The sequence below is a fragment of the Pongo abelii genome, chromosome 14 (assembly GCF_028885655.2).
Source record: "Pongo abelii isolate AG06213 chromosome 14, NHGRI_mPonAbe1-v2.0_pri, whole genome shotgun sequence".
NCBI lineage: Eukaryota > Metazoa > Chordata > Mammalia > Primates > Hominidae > Pongo > Pongo abelii.
In genome coordinates, this window is record NC_071999.2 from 35622230 (window position 1) to 35638319 (window position 16090).

General features: G+C 45.6%; 1 protein-coding gene across 8 annotated transcripts in view; it reads left to right on the forward strand.

Annotated features, from left to right (window-relative positions):
- Positions 1-4834: 4834 nt before the first annotated feature.
- ALOX5AP (arachidonate 5-lipoxygenase activating protein) overlaps positions 4835-16090 on the forward strand; it is a 55922-nt gene continuing 44666 nt past the window's right edge. For 4 of the 8 annotated variants that reach the window (XM_054528873.2, XM_054528868.2, XM_054528870.2 and 1 more), the window contains exons 1-2: positions 4835-8478; positions 8598-8713. Coding sequence is in view for 5 of the 8 variants with exons in the window: in XM_054528868.2 (XP_054384843.2) it covers positions 8622-8713 (92 nt within the window). In the remaining 3 variants the exon portion in view is untranslated. The remainder of the gene's footprint in view (positions 8479-8597; positions 8714-16090) is intronic. The other 4 variants (XM_054528875.2, XM_054528874.2, XM_054528871.2 and 1 more) reach the window with 2 other exon arrangements.

Genomic DNA, 16090 nt, shown 5'->3' on the forward strand with positions numbered 1-16090 from the left:
CTGCAACCTCTGCCTCCCAGGTTCAAGTGATTCTCCTGCCTCAGCCTCCCAAGTAGCTGTGATTACAGGTATGCACCACCATGCCTGGCTAATTTTGTATTTTTAGTAGAGACGGGGTGAGATCAACGAGGCAGTCAATTGGCCAGGCTGGTTTTGAACTCCTGACCTCAGGTGATCCACCCGCCTCGGCCTCCCAAAGTGCTGGGATTACAGGCATGCACCAACCGCGCCTGGCCCTTACTGTCCTTTGGATCAGCTGCTCTGGGACTAGGTCAATCCTTCACGTGACTGCAGCCCCAGCCAACATCTGGACTGAAACCCATGAGACACCCTGAGCCAAAAAAAGCCCAGCTAAGATCTTCCTGCATTTCTGACCCACAGAAGCTGAGAAAAGAAATGTTTTGTTGTTGCTTTAAGCCACTGACTTCTGGGGTCATTTGTTTTGCAGAAATAGATAGCAGATACAGAAAAGCAGGCTGGTGGAACAGTGTGGGAAACGCCTTGATTATCAGGGAGTTGCACTTTGTTTATGTGCAATGGGGCACTGTTTTTAGAAAGACACAAAGATGATAATACTGGTGATGGGCATAATATGGGTTGTCAAGAGGAGTGACTGAGGCGGGGATAATTTAAGAGGCCACTGCAGTAGTGTGGCAAGAGGTAATGAGGGAATGGAGCTTGGTGAGAATGGGTGAGATCAACGAGGCAGTCAATATGAGCAGTGAGTGTGAAAGAGCTGCGAAGGGTGATTCTTTGGTTTTGAGCTTAGGAACATGAGAGAACCAAGATCTCATTTATCCAAAGAGGAAACACAGAAGTGAGCCCCTGTTTGGGGGCAGGGCTGGGTAGGAGGAAAAGAGTGGAGACGTCTATCTCCCCAGGGAGAGAGCCCCCTGCTTCCAGATCCCAGTGGACGGCAGGGCACTCGGCTCATTCACAGACTGGGCTCGTTGAGAAACCTTTCCCTGGAGGGCAGGGCTGCTCTGTTTCACAGCCCATATCCCTCACAGCCAAGTGTTCCTTGAGTGACAGTCTCTGCCATCAATATTTTTAGCATGTGGCCTTTCAGAGACTAAAGAGCGGCATCCATCTCCTGAAACTCCTTCCCCAGCTGACAGCTGGTGACCAGTGGAGGAGCGAGCTTCAGGGAGCTTGATGGGCGAGAGTCTGTTCCAATGCCAATCCATTGGAAGAGATGAAGTCAGACCCGAGTTTGATAGAAAGCCTACTTCCTCCCTTGTATCCAGCTGTGGAGACCTACCAAAGTCAATGCAAACCAGAAGCTAACACCCAGTTCATATATCCCAAGTGGAAGGAAGCTTCTCATGGAATTGTCTTACATGACAGTAACATAAATCCTGAAGGTAATACTTGGCCAGGTAATGTTAGAAAAGAACCCGAACATAGGCATTGCTATTATAGATCCTAGGATAGGCCTGAGCAAAAACTCTCTGGGATTCATAACATGCTTTGTTGCAGTCTGATAGAGGGAGTGAGATCCACTCCAAATGGAGTCTGATTTGGGGCAAAGCAAAAGAGTATGGAAGGAAACTTGAGAAAGGGGGACAGCTTCTCAAATGGAGTCTGGCCACGGCTGGGGCTGGAAAAGAGACATGACTGCACTTGCAGAGTGGTGAGAATTTGCTGCCAGAATTTTTAAGTTGTGTGTTTTCATTTTTATGATAATGTAAACTGAGATAAGCATATTCTCTGCTATCCCAATGAGCCCCTCCTCTAGGAGGACTACCTTGCCACCTTATCCATAAATGTGTTTATAAATTATTTTGATGCCAGCTTGTATTTTTTAAAAAGTGGTTTTGGACTCACAAAAAAAAGCCAAGATGGATTTAATACATAACAAAGCATTTGTGTCAAGTGAAGGCCAAGTGACATCTTAGCGCCCTGTGTGAGCAAAGGTGTCGCGGCAGTTCAAACAAGAATGCCGATGAAGCTGCCCAGGACGGCCAAGGCCACCTTGGTGTGTTTGAGGGGAATTAGAGTTTAGAAAGAAAAAAAAAAGGCACCTGACACTCTGAACTAATGTGGTTACCTGGAATTTTGGGGTTTTGAAGCTTTGCATTTAATTTGCAGCTTATGGCCTGAAGGAAAAGACAGGTGAAATGCATATCCTGGGATGAGTCAGCTGGAGGAGAGGGCTGGGAAGGGGCTGAGCTGCACATGCTCAGATCTTCTCCCAGGCTTATCGACCCAGTGAGTCAAGTCGTCTTCCAATGGGATAGAGTGTGAGAGAGAGCAGGGAACAGAAGCCAGAGTCTCTGTTAAATTTCTCGGTACATTTCTGTTGGAGAATGGAAGTTTCTCTATTGTAGGAGACCTTGAGAGCCTAGGATAGAAATTACCACTTTGTCATGTATTTTCCTCCCAGAAATAGCATGGCCACTGTCACTGCTAAGTTGGAGTATCGTGAGCACAATTTCTCTCACTTTCTAAACCCATGCCTTTCTAGGAGATCAGTGGCTCCACCAAAAAGGAGTTAAAAAGAAGCAGCACTATTTGGTGGAATACAATCATCACCATTATCACTATCAGCACCACCAACCACCACCACCATTATCAAAAGCATTCACCTGGTGTCTGCCTTACAAACTGCAAACTGCAGTAGGTATTTGTAACAGAATGTTTGTTTCTTTTCCTCGTTGGGATCTGCAGAAAAGCTGGAGAATGTTTTGGTATCAACACACTAGGTTGCATTGCTAATAATGTGAAGACCCCATGAGAGTCTCTGTTGGCGGTGTAGTTCAGGTGGACGACTGTAGGATTTTGTTCTTGGAGCCTCAGTTCTGGCTGGGCTTGGGGTGTAAAAGGTTTGGGAGCCAGATGACAAGAGTATTTGATGGGTAAAATAATGGGTTCATCCAAAAGATCACCAGGATGGTTATTAAATAGTACAAAGGGGAAATTTACTGGTAATACCAGTTTGCAAACAGAGAAGAGAGTCTCCAATGTGGACTGAAAGTGCTCTCTCTTTGAAGAGAGGAAGGACAGGTTGGGTTTTATGCCTCACAGGGCCAGTACCATACATATTCAGCAGGTTTTTGGGGAAAATCTATACATATTTATGAGGTGAGCTGATGCCTGCATATTAGATAAACATATATGTAACATACTTTTCATATTCATTTTGGGACTGGGTTTCGGCACTAAAATTGGTGGAATTTGGCTCTTTATGTTAAAAGGTGAACTAGAGGACCCAAAGACGGTTTGTGTGCACCCTCTATAAACTGGCTGAAACTGGCTTAAGGTCTGCAACTGCTTATCCAAAAAGAATGTTTGTAAGGTCAGGCCTCTGTCCAATCAGAGTTGTAGTGCTCCAGGTTGTAAATCAAAGTTTATAGCTCTTTTTGTTAGAGTTCAGCTGTAGGAATTTAGAAATTTGCCATGCCTGCCAGGCCCTGAACCTTTGACCCACAGGTAACTTTACTTCCTTAACCTTAGGGTCAGTCTTAGTTGATATGGGGCATCTATTTTGGTATCTGAGATCCTATGGTCAAGAGAAAAGATCTTCCACAAGAGGGTCCTATGTGGCTGCAAAAACTGCTCTGAGCTAAATCCACTCAAAATCACTGCAGGACGTCACTACTAGAAAATAGGGCAGGGATAGGGAGGGATCCCCTTCCCGTGCTGCCTGAAAATGCCTGATAGCTTACCTCCCCCGGCCCTTGAGGCCCCCTTGGAATAGGCACATGCAATCCCATCTCCACCCAATAGGGCTTGTCCTAGAGCTCAGTTTTTTCGCATAGTTTTCCCACCCACTTGCACCAGAAAATCTAATAAAATCATGTGATTAATACAATTCATTTTATCATGCTTCTGAAGATTTAAGAGGGAGTGGTCACATTGTATTCCACACTACCGACCTTCTGACGATTCTTCATTTCACCTTTTTTTTTTTTTTTGAGACAGGGTCTCACTCTGTCGCCCAGGCTGGAGTGCAGTGGGGCAATCACGGCTCACTGCAACCTCTGCCTTCTGTGCTCAAGCAATCCTCCCACCTCAGCCTCCCAAGTAGCTGGGATCATAGGTGCACATCACCAAGCCTGGCTAATTTTTTGTATTTTTGGTAGAGACGGGGTTTCACCATGTTGCCCAGGCTGGTCTTGAACTTCTGAGCTCAAGTGATCTGCCCACCATAGCCTCCCAAAGTGCTGGGATTACACACGTGAGCCACCTCGCCTGGTCCCTTTCATCTTTATTATCTTTGCCTTTAACTCTAGTGCTTCCTCCCTGAATCAGGGATTTCATTTGGCTGTATTAATAGAAACCTGACTGCAGAAGCTTAACCAAATAGGGTAGTTTTTTAAGAGAGATTGTTTACATCATGCAAATTGCACAAATTTTAAGTGCATAGTTCAATGAGTTTTGACAAATGTAGAATAACATAGCTATATAAAACCATTCCATCAAAAAAAATATTATTGCCATAGGAAATTGTGTCCTGTCCCTTTCTTGTCAATCCCAACTCCTCCCGCCAAGGCAACCTTCATTCTCATTCCTCTCACCATAGCTTAGTTTTACATGTTTCTATAATAGAGCATCATATAAATGGAATAATACAGAATGCAATCTTTTGTATGAAGCTTCCTTTGGCTCAATGTAATGTTTATGAGATTCATCCATGTTATTGAATGTATCAGTAGTGTTTTCCTTTATATTTCCTAGTGTTCTATTGAATAAATATACTACAATTTGTTTATCCATTTATTTGTTGATGAACATTTGAACTGTTGGCAATTTTTGCCTATTATGCATAAAGCTGTTAAAAAACAGTCTTGTACAAGTCTTTCACTTCATATGTTTTTCTTTTTCTGGGGTAAATAACTACAAGTAGAATTGCTGGGTAATAAATAGGCACCCATCTAATATTATAAGCAACTGCACAACAGTTTTTCAACGTGGCTGTACTATTTCACTCTCCCAATAGCAACGTATGTGTTTTCCAGCTACTCCACACGCTCCCTGGCATTTCCTGTTGCCAGTTTAAACATTTCAGCCATTCCAGTGGATGTGAAATCTCCATGGTTGTAATAATTTTATTCTCTGATGACTAATTATGTCAAGCCCCTTTTCAAATGCTTATCAGCCACTTCTATACTTTCCTCTGTGACATGTCCATTCAACTCTTTTTGCTCATTCTTTAAAAACATTGGGTTGTTTGTCTTTTTCTTTGTCTTTTGCTTTTCATTTATAGGACTACATATCTTCGGAATACAAGCCGTTTGTCAGATAAATGTATTGTGAATAATTATCTCCTAGTTTGTGGTTTGCCTTTTCGTGTTCTTAATATCTTTTGATGAGTGGAAACTTTAACTTTCAAATTATGTTCAGTAGATCAACTTGGTTTTTTTGCTTTTTTGTTTTTGACACTGGGTCTCACTTGTTGCCCAGGCTGGAGTGTAGTGGCACCATCATGGCTCACTGCAACCTCTGCCTCCAGGGCTCAAGGGATCCTCCTACCTCAGCCTCCCAAGTAGCTGGGACCACAAGCACGCACCACTACGCTTGGCTAATTTCTTGTATTTTTGGTAGACACAGGATTTCGCCATGTTGCTCAGGCTGGTCTGGAGCTCCTGAGCTCAAGCGATTCACCCACCTCAGCCTACCAAAGTGCTGGGATTACAGGCGTGAGCCTCCACACCCGGCCAAGTAGATCAAGTTTTAATTTTATAGCCAGTAGAGATCTATTTCAAGGCTCTCTATTTTGTTCTATTGCTCTATTTATCTACCTTTATGCTAATTTTCTTCTCTTTTTATTCAGGTAGGGTTATAATAATAATTATTTTTTTCCAGGGATAGATGGACCGGGGCTGGTGAAGTTGTTCAAGACCCTGGCTCCTTTCACCCTTCTGTTCCATCTCCTTTGGCTCGTGGATTTTGTTTTCCAGGTGGCAAGATGGCGCCTCCACGTTTGGTATCTTATTTTAGCTCCTGGCAGAAAGAAAGGAACAGGCTAATGCCCCTGATGAGTCTATCCCCTTTTAACAGGAGAAAATTTAAAAAACAAAAACCATGAAACTCTTTCCCAGAGGCAACAACCAGAATTCCATTTATCTTTCATTGACCAGAACAGACCACATGGTCACTGGTGGTGGCAATGGAGACTGGGGAGATGAATATTTTTAAGGTGGCACGTTCCAGAAGAACACTGTGCACTGATTGCATTAATGAACCCATTAATGTGCCAAGGGGAGGTTTACCTATTAGCATGGGCAAATTAGAACCCACTCTTGGAGCTGCAGGTGAGCCAATCCCACCTGAACAGTGTGGATGCTACAAGATGGAGAAGTAAATTGATTCTATTCCATACCCTAACCTGTCTCCAAGATGTAGTCTTAAAATAGAAGAGGGAAGACAGAAGAAAACATCCAGAATATATTTTTATTGTCTTTTACTTCTTCAGGGCACTTTAGATCAGTGCTTCTCAATCTGGCAAGGGGCATGCAGGAGGATGTGAGTTTTATCAGGGAAAGCCACACAACCCCCCATCCACAATGCTACCCCCGCTGCTGTGGACCTTCTTTAAGACAGACTCACTATTACAGACGGAGTTGGTATGATTTTAAGAGAGGCCATATATTATTTGCTTTCTGTCTTGAAAAACTTGTGATTTTTCTGTATTGTGCTACTGCCAAAGAGAATAGAAACCTGACTGAGGTGTCAATGTTTATGTAACTGATTTCATGTACTTTCTGTAGTTCTACCATTTCCGACGGTTACAAATTTCTTGTGTATGTGCAGTTGGGGAGTGTGTCCTCCTCCTTCTGCTCTTATACCACACATTAGCACATCAAAATGCTCTATTCTTTGTATGATTATGTGGCATGTGGTGATGCAGCCTCACAGTGGAAAGCCTTTTCTTGGGCCATTACAAATGTAACATTTCTTTCAATCAGATAGTGCCATTAAGGATTTCATTACGGCCGTCACATCCCGTGACATCTCTAAATGTGCAGTATTAGGGTGTAAGTGCAGCCCTGCAGGTAGGGTTGGCAGGTATAACAAATAAAAATTACATGCTGGCCAGGCAGGGTGGCTCATGCCTGTAATCCCAGCACTTTGGGAGGCCGAGGCAGGTGGATCATTTGAGGTCAGGAGTTCAAAACCAGCCTGACCAACATGGTGAAACCCTGTCTCTACTAAAAATACAAAAATTAGCCAGGCATGGTGGCAAGTGCCTGTAATCCCAGCTACTTGTGGGGCTGAGGCAGGAGAATCACTTGAGCCCTGGAGACGGAGGTTGCAGTGAGCAGAGATCACACCATTGCACTCCAGCCTGCGTGGCAGAGTGAGATTCTGTCTAAAAAACAACACCGTATTTGCGGCATGCTGATACTAAAAAATTATTCATTGTTTGTCTGAAATTAAAATTTAAATTGGGGGCCCTGTATTTTACTGGGCAACCCATTTGCAATATCAGCAACAATCCCTTATTCAGACCACTGATTAAATGTGCAAAATTTGAATCTCTGAACAGTACCTATGTCCTTGATACTTTAAATTAATGAATGTCTAAGCCACTCAAAGCAGGAAGAAGCATTATGGCAGATGTTTGAGCCCCAGAGATGTCCATGAGCACAACATGGAGCTCAGAGCCTTCTCTGTTATTTGCTTCACAACACAGCAAAGGACTGCAGCAGGTTGACTGATATAAAAGTTTTGCCATGTCTCACAGCAGGCCTTTTGCTCAAGTTTCCAGTAAAGATATTGTATCATTTCTTGCCTGCAGTACTTGTAAATCCACTTACACTGCCTGCTGTTGAGTCATTTGTTTCGTCTTGAGGAGCATGTCATCCTTGTTCCTAGAAGATAGTGAGTTTATAGACAGTAGCCAAGCAACAGCAGAGCAGCCTCAACCAAAACGATTTTCCATGTTGGTGGGATGAATTGAAACACAAGCATCTTCTATCCAGGGGAGATTTGGGGATCATAAAGAATCAATCTGAGCTGGTACCACCATATTGGCTGCTGCATTAGTTTTCTAGAGTTGCCGTAACTAGTCTCACAAGCTGGGAGGCTTTACACAACAGACATGTATTGTCTCATAGTTCTGGATGCTAGAAATCTGGAATCAGGTTGTCTGCAGGGCTGTGTTCCTGCTGAAGTCTCCAGGGGAGAAGCTGCTCCATGGTTTTCTCTTAGCTTCCAGTGTTGCCAGCAATCCCTGGTGTTCTTTGGCCTGCAGGCGGATCACTCCCATCTCTGCCTCCATTGTCACATGGCATTTTCTCAGTGTGCCTGATTCTGTGTTTCTTCTCATAAGAACATCAGTCATATTGGATCACAGGCCCGCGCTACTCCATTATGACCTCATCTTAACTTAACCAATTACATCTGCAGTGATCCTGTTTGCAAATAAGGTCACATTCTGAGGTTCCAGGAATTAGAACACAGACATATCTTTTGGGAACAAAATTCAAGTGATAACAGTTTCGAAGACAGACTAGTTCTGGAGTTTGTAAGGTAAGCCAGGACCAAGGTGCCAGGATTGTCATTTTGTAAGGTCTAGGAACAAAGTGATGTTAACAGAAAGAATATGTTTTTGTTTTTTGTTGTTGTTTGTTTGTTTGTTTTTGAGACAGTCTCACTCCATCACCCAGGCTGGAATGCAGTGGTACAATCTTGGCTCACTGCCACCGCCATCTCCCAGGTTCAAGCGATTCTCCTGCCTCAGCCTCTTAAGTAGCTGGAATTACAGGTATGTCCCACCATGCCCGGCTAATTTTTGTATATTTGTATATATATTTCTTTTAGTAGAGACTGGGTTTCACCATGTTGCCCAGGCCGGAATCGAACTCCTGCCCTCAAGTGATCCACCTGTCTTGGACTCCCTACGTGGTGGGACTACAGGCACAAACCACCACGCCCAGACAGAAGGAATATGTTTCCTTCAAGTCTCACTTGACTGGCTGCTTCCCTAGATAACAACAGAGGATGTCTGTTGCAGTTCTTCTTGCTGGGGAGTCTAAACTGGAATAAAACACCCACTATCTCCATCAGGCTTGCACTAGAGCCCAGCTCTAGCTGGAGAGAAAGAAGCTAACCCGTACAGACACAGGACTGTAGGCATGGAGCATCCGGGGATATTTGGGTCCTGGCTCTGATGTGCCTAAGGCCAACTTCTCTCTGGCCATGCTGGCGTGCATGAGCTCACTAATCTTCCTTTTTGCCTTCCATTTTCTCCAATCCTGACTTAGCAAAGGCTAGGCAAAAGAGGCTCTGTGTGAGTTCGAGCAAAGCCTGAGATGCTGGATTTTCCAAGATACAAGAAGGGGCTGCAGGCTGGGTGAACTGGTGGTGGAGGAGGGAAGGATTAATTTCCCAAGGAGGGGAAGGGGCCAGGACATCAGGCCCAGGGGACTTTGAAGAGGGGGTCGTGGGTAGGAGGTAGATCAAGTAGAGTGACACAAAGGTCAGGAAAGAGGAAGTGTCCACACTGTCGTTCGACGGGCTTGAGTCTATGGGACTTCCTCCCTGCATGGTACAAGGAAATGAGTAAGTGAGATAATGTTGTAACTTCTGGCCCTCTGACATTGCACTGCCCCGATGTCACAGTTGGAAACTGTACCTGCCCCCATCCTTGTCTGGGGTGTGTTTGGTCTGGGGAGGGCTGGTGAAGCAAGAGGTACTCAGAAAAAGGACAGAAATTGCTTCCTATTATCTGGGCATTTGGAGGTGAAGGGGTCACAGCTCTGGCAAAGACAGGGTTGAAAGGGCCCAGGCTCCAGGGAGGGGCAGCTCTGCATGGCCTGATTCCTGCACCCCACCTTTGCCCACTCACACCTCCTCTCATCTCCCGTTTTTGAAGAGGAGGACCCTGTCACATCTGGACAATTCTGCAAGAACTCTGTAGAACTGACTTCACTGTGAACCAGGCTCCAGAAGTCAACAGAAACAAAAATGCTCACATTTAATCGCAATGCTCCCTGGCATACACAGAAGACTCTGAAAACTTCTGAATTTGGGAAATCCTTTGGCACCTTGGGGCACATTGGGAACATAAGCTATCAGTGCTGGTGTGTGTGTGTGTATGTGTGTGTGTGCACACGCACGTGTGTGTGCATCTTCTACCATGCCTCCTACAAATTTGACGTGGGCCCAGGGCCATGTTCAGTGGTTTTTAAGAACCGAGGCTCCCAGAAGCAGTATTGGGCAGCTAGAGTGGCCCCAGGATCTACATCAAACTCTACCTGCTTCTGAACCAAATTTCTTCTAGAATTTTATTCCATAAATCTGAATTATGGTGTCAGACTCCTAGCAAACACTAAAGGAACTCTCTGCCTTGCATTAAATAACTGTGGTCTCCCTGAAAGGGTCCCTCTGGAGGTAACTCCTAGCCCTGGCTCTTTAGAGAACAGATGCTGAATAGGCATTAGGGAATGTGATGGATGTGCTAACCTTCAAAAAAAAAAAAAAAAAAAAAAAGGCCTGAGCTGAGTGCTCAGAGATTCACAAAAAGCTGACAGCATCTCTCTGTTCCATTGGAAGCTGGGTGATCCTTTCTACTCTTTCCTGAGAAAGGCAGTTGGGCAGGAAAAAGCTGTATCTCTGTCCTCACTGAGAGGATTTCCAAGTCTGAGGGTGAAGGACCAGGAGAGGGAGACCTGATGGGTCGATGAAGGACATCATCCACTTGAGTGAGAACCAGAGGGATCCCATCATTGCCCAGGGCAGATGCCCCATTTTTGGGGGCATCATTCATTCTTTCCTGTTCTCCCTGCATTCTTCTGGCTCCTGCCCAGGAGAGGTGGCCGCTGGCAAGAGAGCTTGGTGGAGGTGGGAGGTGGGAGGTGGGGGGTTCTTGAGCCAGGACCTAGCACATAGTCTCCAGCCTGCTGATGGCTGTCTTGGATGCTTCAAAGGGGAGAAGATCCTATACGTGGGAAACATTGGTGGGCGTTCTGCTGGGGCATCTGTGGCCTCTGAGAAGGCTACCAGTCTCTCCTAAGCTTACACCGTCACACCCTGGGCACTTGTTGAATGACTTTACTTAGCTTATAGCCTCTGGTTCCTGTTGGAAAACTTAGAGCTTGCCACAGTGTTCATTTTCCTTTGCGGGCAACTCTGTTCCTGGCACTTATCATATTATGCACTGTACTCCCTGCTTTGAGTTGTGTCAAGGTTCTGAGAATCTATCCCTTGGCTTGGGAGGGGTCATCTCTGTGGCCAGATCATTTCCTGATGGGTCCTGAGGCACCACAACACATAGGAGGCTTGTCCTCTCTCTGGGGTTCACTGCCTTGCTCCTTCTCCAGGTCAATATGTGACCTTGGACTGGTTGCTTGAGTCCCCTTGGCCTTCAGAAACAATTAGGTTTCCCTGGCTTTGGAGCCTGGCAGCCTGGCTTTGAGAACCGGGCTTTAACTTGTCACGTGACTATGGCCAAGTTCCTGGGGCTCTCCAAGCTTCACTGCCTCTGTAAAAAGGGCAATAATATAATACCTGTCTTACTGGGTTTTGTCCATGTTAGATGAGACATTGGGTACAAAGCACTTGGTCCCGTGCCTGGCACATTTACTGCACTTAATGTATGATAGTTTTCTTATTATTCTAAGAAACAGTATGGCTTTGGGAGTATAGTTCTGCCACATTGCAGTGGCCAGAGTGAAGGTGGTGAGTGCCTTCTGGGGCCCTGGGAGTCAAGGTTATCCTCATGCCCTTTCTTGCTTGCTCCTCAGTGTGGCTGCCTCTATGTCCACACCATGCAGACGCAACAGGTAGTTTGAACCTCTGAGGCCCACAGTGGGATGGGGAGGCAAGGACATCACTTATGGGGTGGGAAGTGGCCAATTCCCCAGGAAATGTCCCCAGCTGCCTTTTCCATGGCTCCTCTTGAAACCCTGTGGAGGCCACATTCGTGTTGGGGAGGTCTTTCCCATGAGGATATGCTCGGATGCCTAGGCATTTTGAAAAGCCCTCCATAGAGTTTCCTTTTATAACACATGAGCATCCCCTTGGGCTTCTGGGCTTCTGGGTTGTTTTTTTTTTTTTTTTCCAGGACCTTATTTTCAGGCAAGTGGCCCTTTGACCTCTAAGGTTGTCCTTTCCTAGCTACTGAATCCAGCATTCAAAGTGATAAAACAAATATATAGTAATAGTAAAATATCAGTACTTAATGGCCTGATAAGAATGTCACTGCAATGCTGAGTTTGGGCCAACATTTGCCTACTCCTGCCATTGAGCCCGGGCTCCCCTCCAGAGCTGAGCTGCTGCAAGGGATCTGAGTAACTAGGGCTGTGTCAGAGTGGCCATGACAGCCACCGCATGCTAAGGAAGAGATCCCCAAGGACAAGGAGAATCCCACGTGGAGCTACTTGCTTCTTTGTCAGTCTTCTTTTTCTGTATTTCACAACCTTCTAAAACACAACCTCTCAACCTCTATTGTTGGCCTGCATTTTTCAATCACGAGCACAGCTTTACCTGGCTCCATGCTTTGATTGACTATACCTGCCAACACTGCAACAACAAGAAAAGGGACACCGGCCTCATACCACTAGATGGTGTGTAGCCTGGGCATGAGGATAATTAAAAACTCCCTAGGGGATTTTAATATGTAACACAGTTTGGAAACCATTGATGTAAGACCTTCTTACTCAACATGTGCTCCAAGGAGCAGTTGCATTAGCTTATCAGAAATGCAGATCAGGCCGCACTTGGACCTGCAGAATCAGAATCTGCATTTTATCAGATCTCGATGTTATTTGCATGAACATTAGCTTTTGAGAAGTGTTGCTTTAAGAGACTAAGGGGGTCAATCTACCTCACTTTGCAGCTCTGTGTTCCTTAGTCATTGGCTAAAATATCAGCCCCCTTGCAATGAGCCACCCTCCCTTGTACAGTCAGTGATGGTCTGTGAACCTTTAGCCAACTGGAAGTGGGAGGGGACACAGTCCACAAAACACTCTCCTGACTTCTGACACCAACTACAAGTTCAAGGGGTTCCCCAAACCACCCTGAGTTGTGATAATTCGCTGGGAGATCTGACAGAACTCACTGAAAGTTGTTATACTCATGGTCGCGATCTCTTATAGGGAGGGAATACAGATTAAAATCAGCCAAAGGAAGAAGCACACAGCACAGAGTCCAGGACAGTGCCTGACATGGAGCCCCTACGGTCCTCTCCCGTGGAGTCACGGACAGCGACACTCTCCTGGCATTGACGTGTGACAACACGCAGGGAGTGTTCCCCACCAGGGAAGCCTTGGTGTCCAGGGTCTTTACTGTGGCTCTGTCACATGAGCACAGCTGACTGCCCATGCGGCCGATCTGTTCCCAGACTCTCCACCGCTACACATCACTCACAGTCCCTGCTCTAAATCACACACCATGACCCAATGTCCCCAGGAAAATGAAAACACTTCTAGCAGGCAGGATGTTCCAAAGCCTTAGAGATCACCTCTCAGAAGCTGAGGGCAGAAGCCAGACCTCTTTCTGGGCAGGGTTAAATTCTTTATCACTGTTTTTGAAAAAACTCCCAAATTGAGTTTTTCCCCTTCACTTATAGCAACATAACAACAGTCATCAATGCAGAAGACTTCTGTGAGCAAAGGTGTGGGGGAAAACCCCAAGCAGTGGACACCAGCTGGTGTCCTCCAATTTGATTCTGACTCTGTCTACTGGGAGATAGTGTCAGATCCTCAAGACTAAACCCTCCTTCTCCCAGTCAGAGAGCTGGCCTTTGGAACTTCTGACCAATCCACTTCAAGTTGAGATTCCCACCACTCCGCTCTTTGGGTTTGGTTGATTTGCTAGAGTGGCTCATAGAACTCAGGGAAACACAGCTACCAGTTTATTGCAAAGGACATTTTAAAGGATAAAAGTAGGCAGATAAAGAGATGCATAGGGCGAGGTGTGGAAAGGTACATAGTGCAGGAGCTTCTGTCCCTGTGGAGCGGGGGTGCACCACCCTCTCGTACATGAGTGAGTTCTCCTTCACCTGCCTATCAGCCTCTACATGTTCAGCTCCCCAACCCAGTCCTCTTCGGTTTTTATGGAAGCTTCAAGACACCCACATTCTTTCCCCAGGATATAGGGCAAGACCTTCTCTGGGGAGGGTTCTAAGACCCACAATCAGAAAGGTGGGGTGGGGGCAAGATTAGAGTCCTGCCTTGAGAGGCAGGTGAAAGGGGTTGGGGGAGTAGGTCAGAAAAATTCTGTTTATTTTTTTCTTTTTTTTTTTTTTTGAGATGGAGTTTCACTCTTGTTGCCAGGGTGGAGTGCAATGGCGCAATCTCAGCTCACCGCAACCTCCACCTCCCAGGTTCAAGCGATTCTCCTGCCTCAGCCTCCCGAGTAGCTGGGATTACAGGCATGTGCCACCACGCCTGGCTAATTTTGTATTTTTAATAGAGATGGGGTTTCTCCGTGTTGGTCAGGCTGGTCTCAAACTCCCGACCTCAGGTGATCCACTTGCCTCGGCCTCCCAAAGTGCTGGGATCACAGGCGTGAGCCACCTTGCCTGGCCAAAAGATTCTGTTTTTGAGGCCTGCCTCTGAGGTCTAACACACTCAACCTTATAACAAAAGACTGTAGTAAGGGCTATGGGAGTTATGAGCCAGGAACTGTGAATGAAAACCTATTACAGATATGCATATGTATATATATATGCATATCTATAATAACTCCACAACTACACACTGCCTTATTGGTCAGTTCTCTCCATGTCTCTGACCCACCCTTGCCCCCTTCCTCCATCCTTTTCTCCATCCTCCATCCTTTTCTCCATTGCATACCCATCCACTGTGCCCTTTGGGATGCTCACACTATGAACTGCAAACTCTCGTGTGGCTTCAGCCTCTTCTCTGAAAGTTCCTCTCACCTATTGCTTTCTCTGGAACCTGCCATCCCTGCCACCTTCTCAAAAAAGGCCTTTTATTCTCTCCATTCCACAAAGCTCAGGGTCAAAACATGGTGTTTACACTGGAAGCTGAGGTCACATCAGTAGCCAGGATCAGAGTCGCCCTAGCTGCCCAATGCAGCTCCCAGGCCTCCTGTAAAACCTTGACATTTGAGGTCATGACAGCCCTCTCCCGCTATGCTCATAGCTGACCACTGAACACCTGGACACTCCCTCCCCCAAGTTCACAGAGAATGTGGGCACATGTCTTACAGTCTTCCCTTGATCCAAACTACTGCCTTCATCTTGAGTGACAGCAGCATCTTTCGGATGTCTTGGCCTGCCTAGCTTTATTTTTGTGTTCTGCCATCAAGTTGCCACTTCTGTTGCCATTGTGCCTGTCAGCACAGTGCAGGCTGTGGTGAAATCCCAGGAGCTCAGGCATCACACTGACCGGGTCTGAGTCCTGTCTCAGTTGTCAGCTAGTTGTGCAATGGTGGGAAAGGGACCTACACTTTCCAAGCCTCAATTCACTCATCTATGGCATGGTGACAATAATGAAGGTTGATTTAAAGTCCTTTGTAAGAATTAAGGGTTATAATAGATATAAAGTGCTGTATCTGGTATACCTATAAAACATTCCATAAAAATTAGTAATTGTTGGTCATGTAATGATGACTCTCTAGGCTAGGATTTCAGCTTCGTTGCATGCACATGGTGCACTCACATGGCGTGACCTCTCTCTGTCTCAGTATCCTCATCTGAGGACCGGGATAATCATACCTCTTCAAAGGAATGTCGTAAAGATTAAATAATATGTGTAAGGCTGCTTGCATTTAGCTGCATTCAACAAATATTTCTGTATCCTTCTCATTTCTCCTTACTTTCTTGCTTATTATCTGCTCTAGGTATAGATTTCAGAGAACTAAGCTTGTTACAATCCTTCATAAAATAACCAGGCTGGTTAGGGCATTTCCAAGAGTCAATACTGTTTAGTGACTATTCTCTGTTTAATCTATTTTGATTGTCCAGTGTCATCTTTGGCTATGTCATAGGTTGTTGGCTTCTTCTAGAGAAGTGAGACTATGGACAAGTTCCAAGTGAGTGAGGCAACCGGTCAGGATATTCTGCTGAAAAACTCATGTCAGTTCTAATTCGTGATTGTAATTCAATCACAGCCTGAGAACAGTAGGACTGTGGTTCAAATGCTCTGTTCCCTTTTTTTCCCCCAGAGGATAA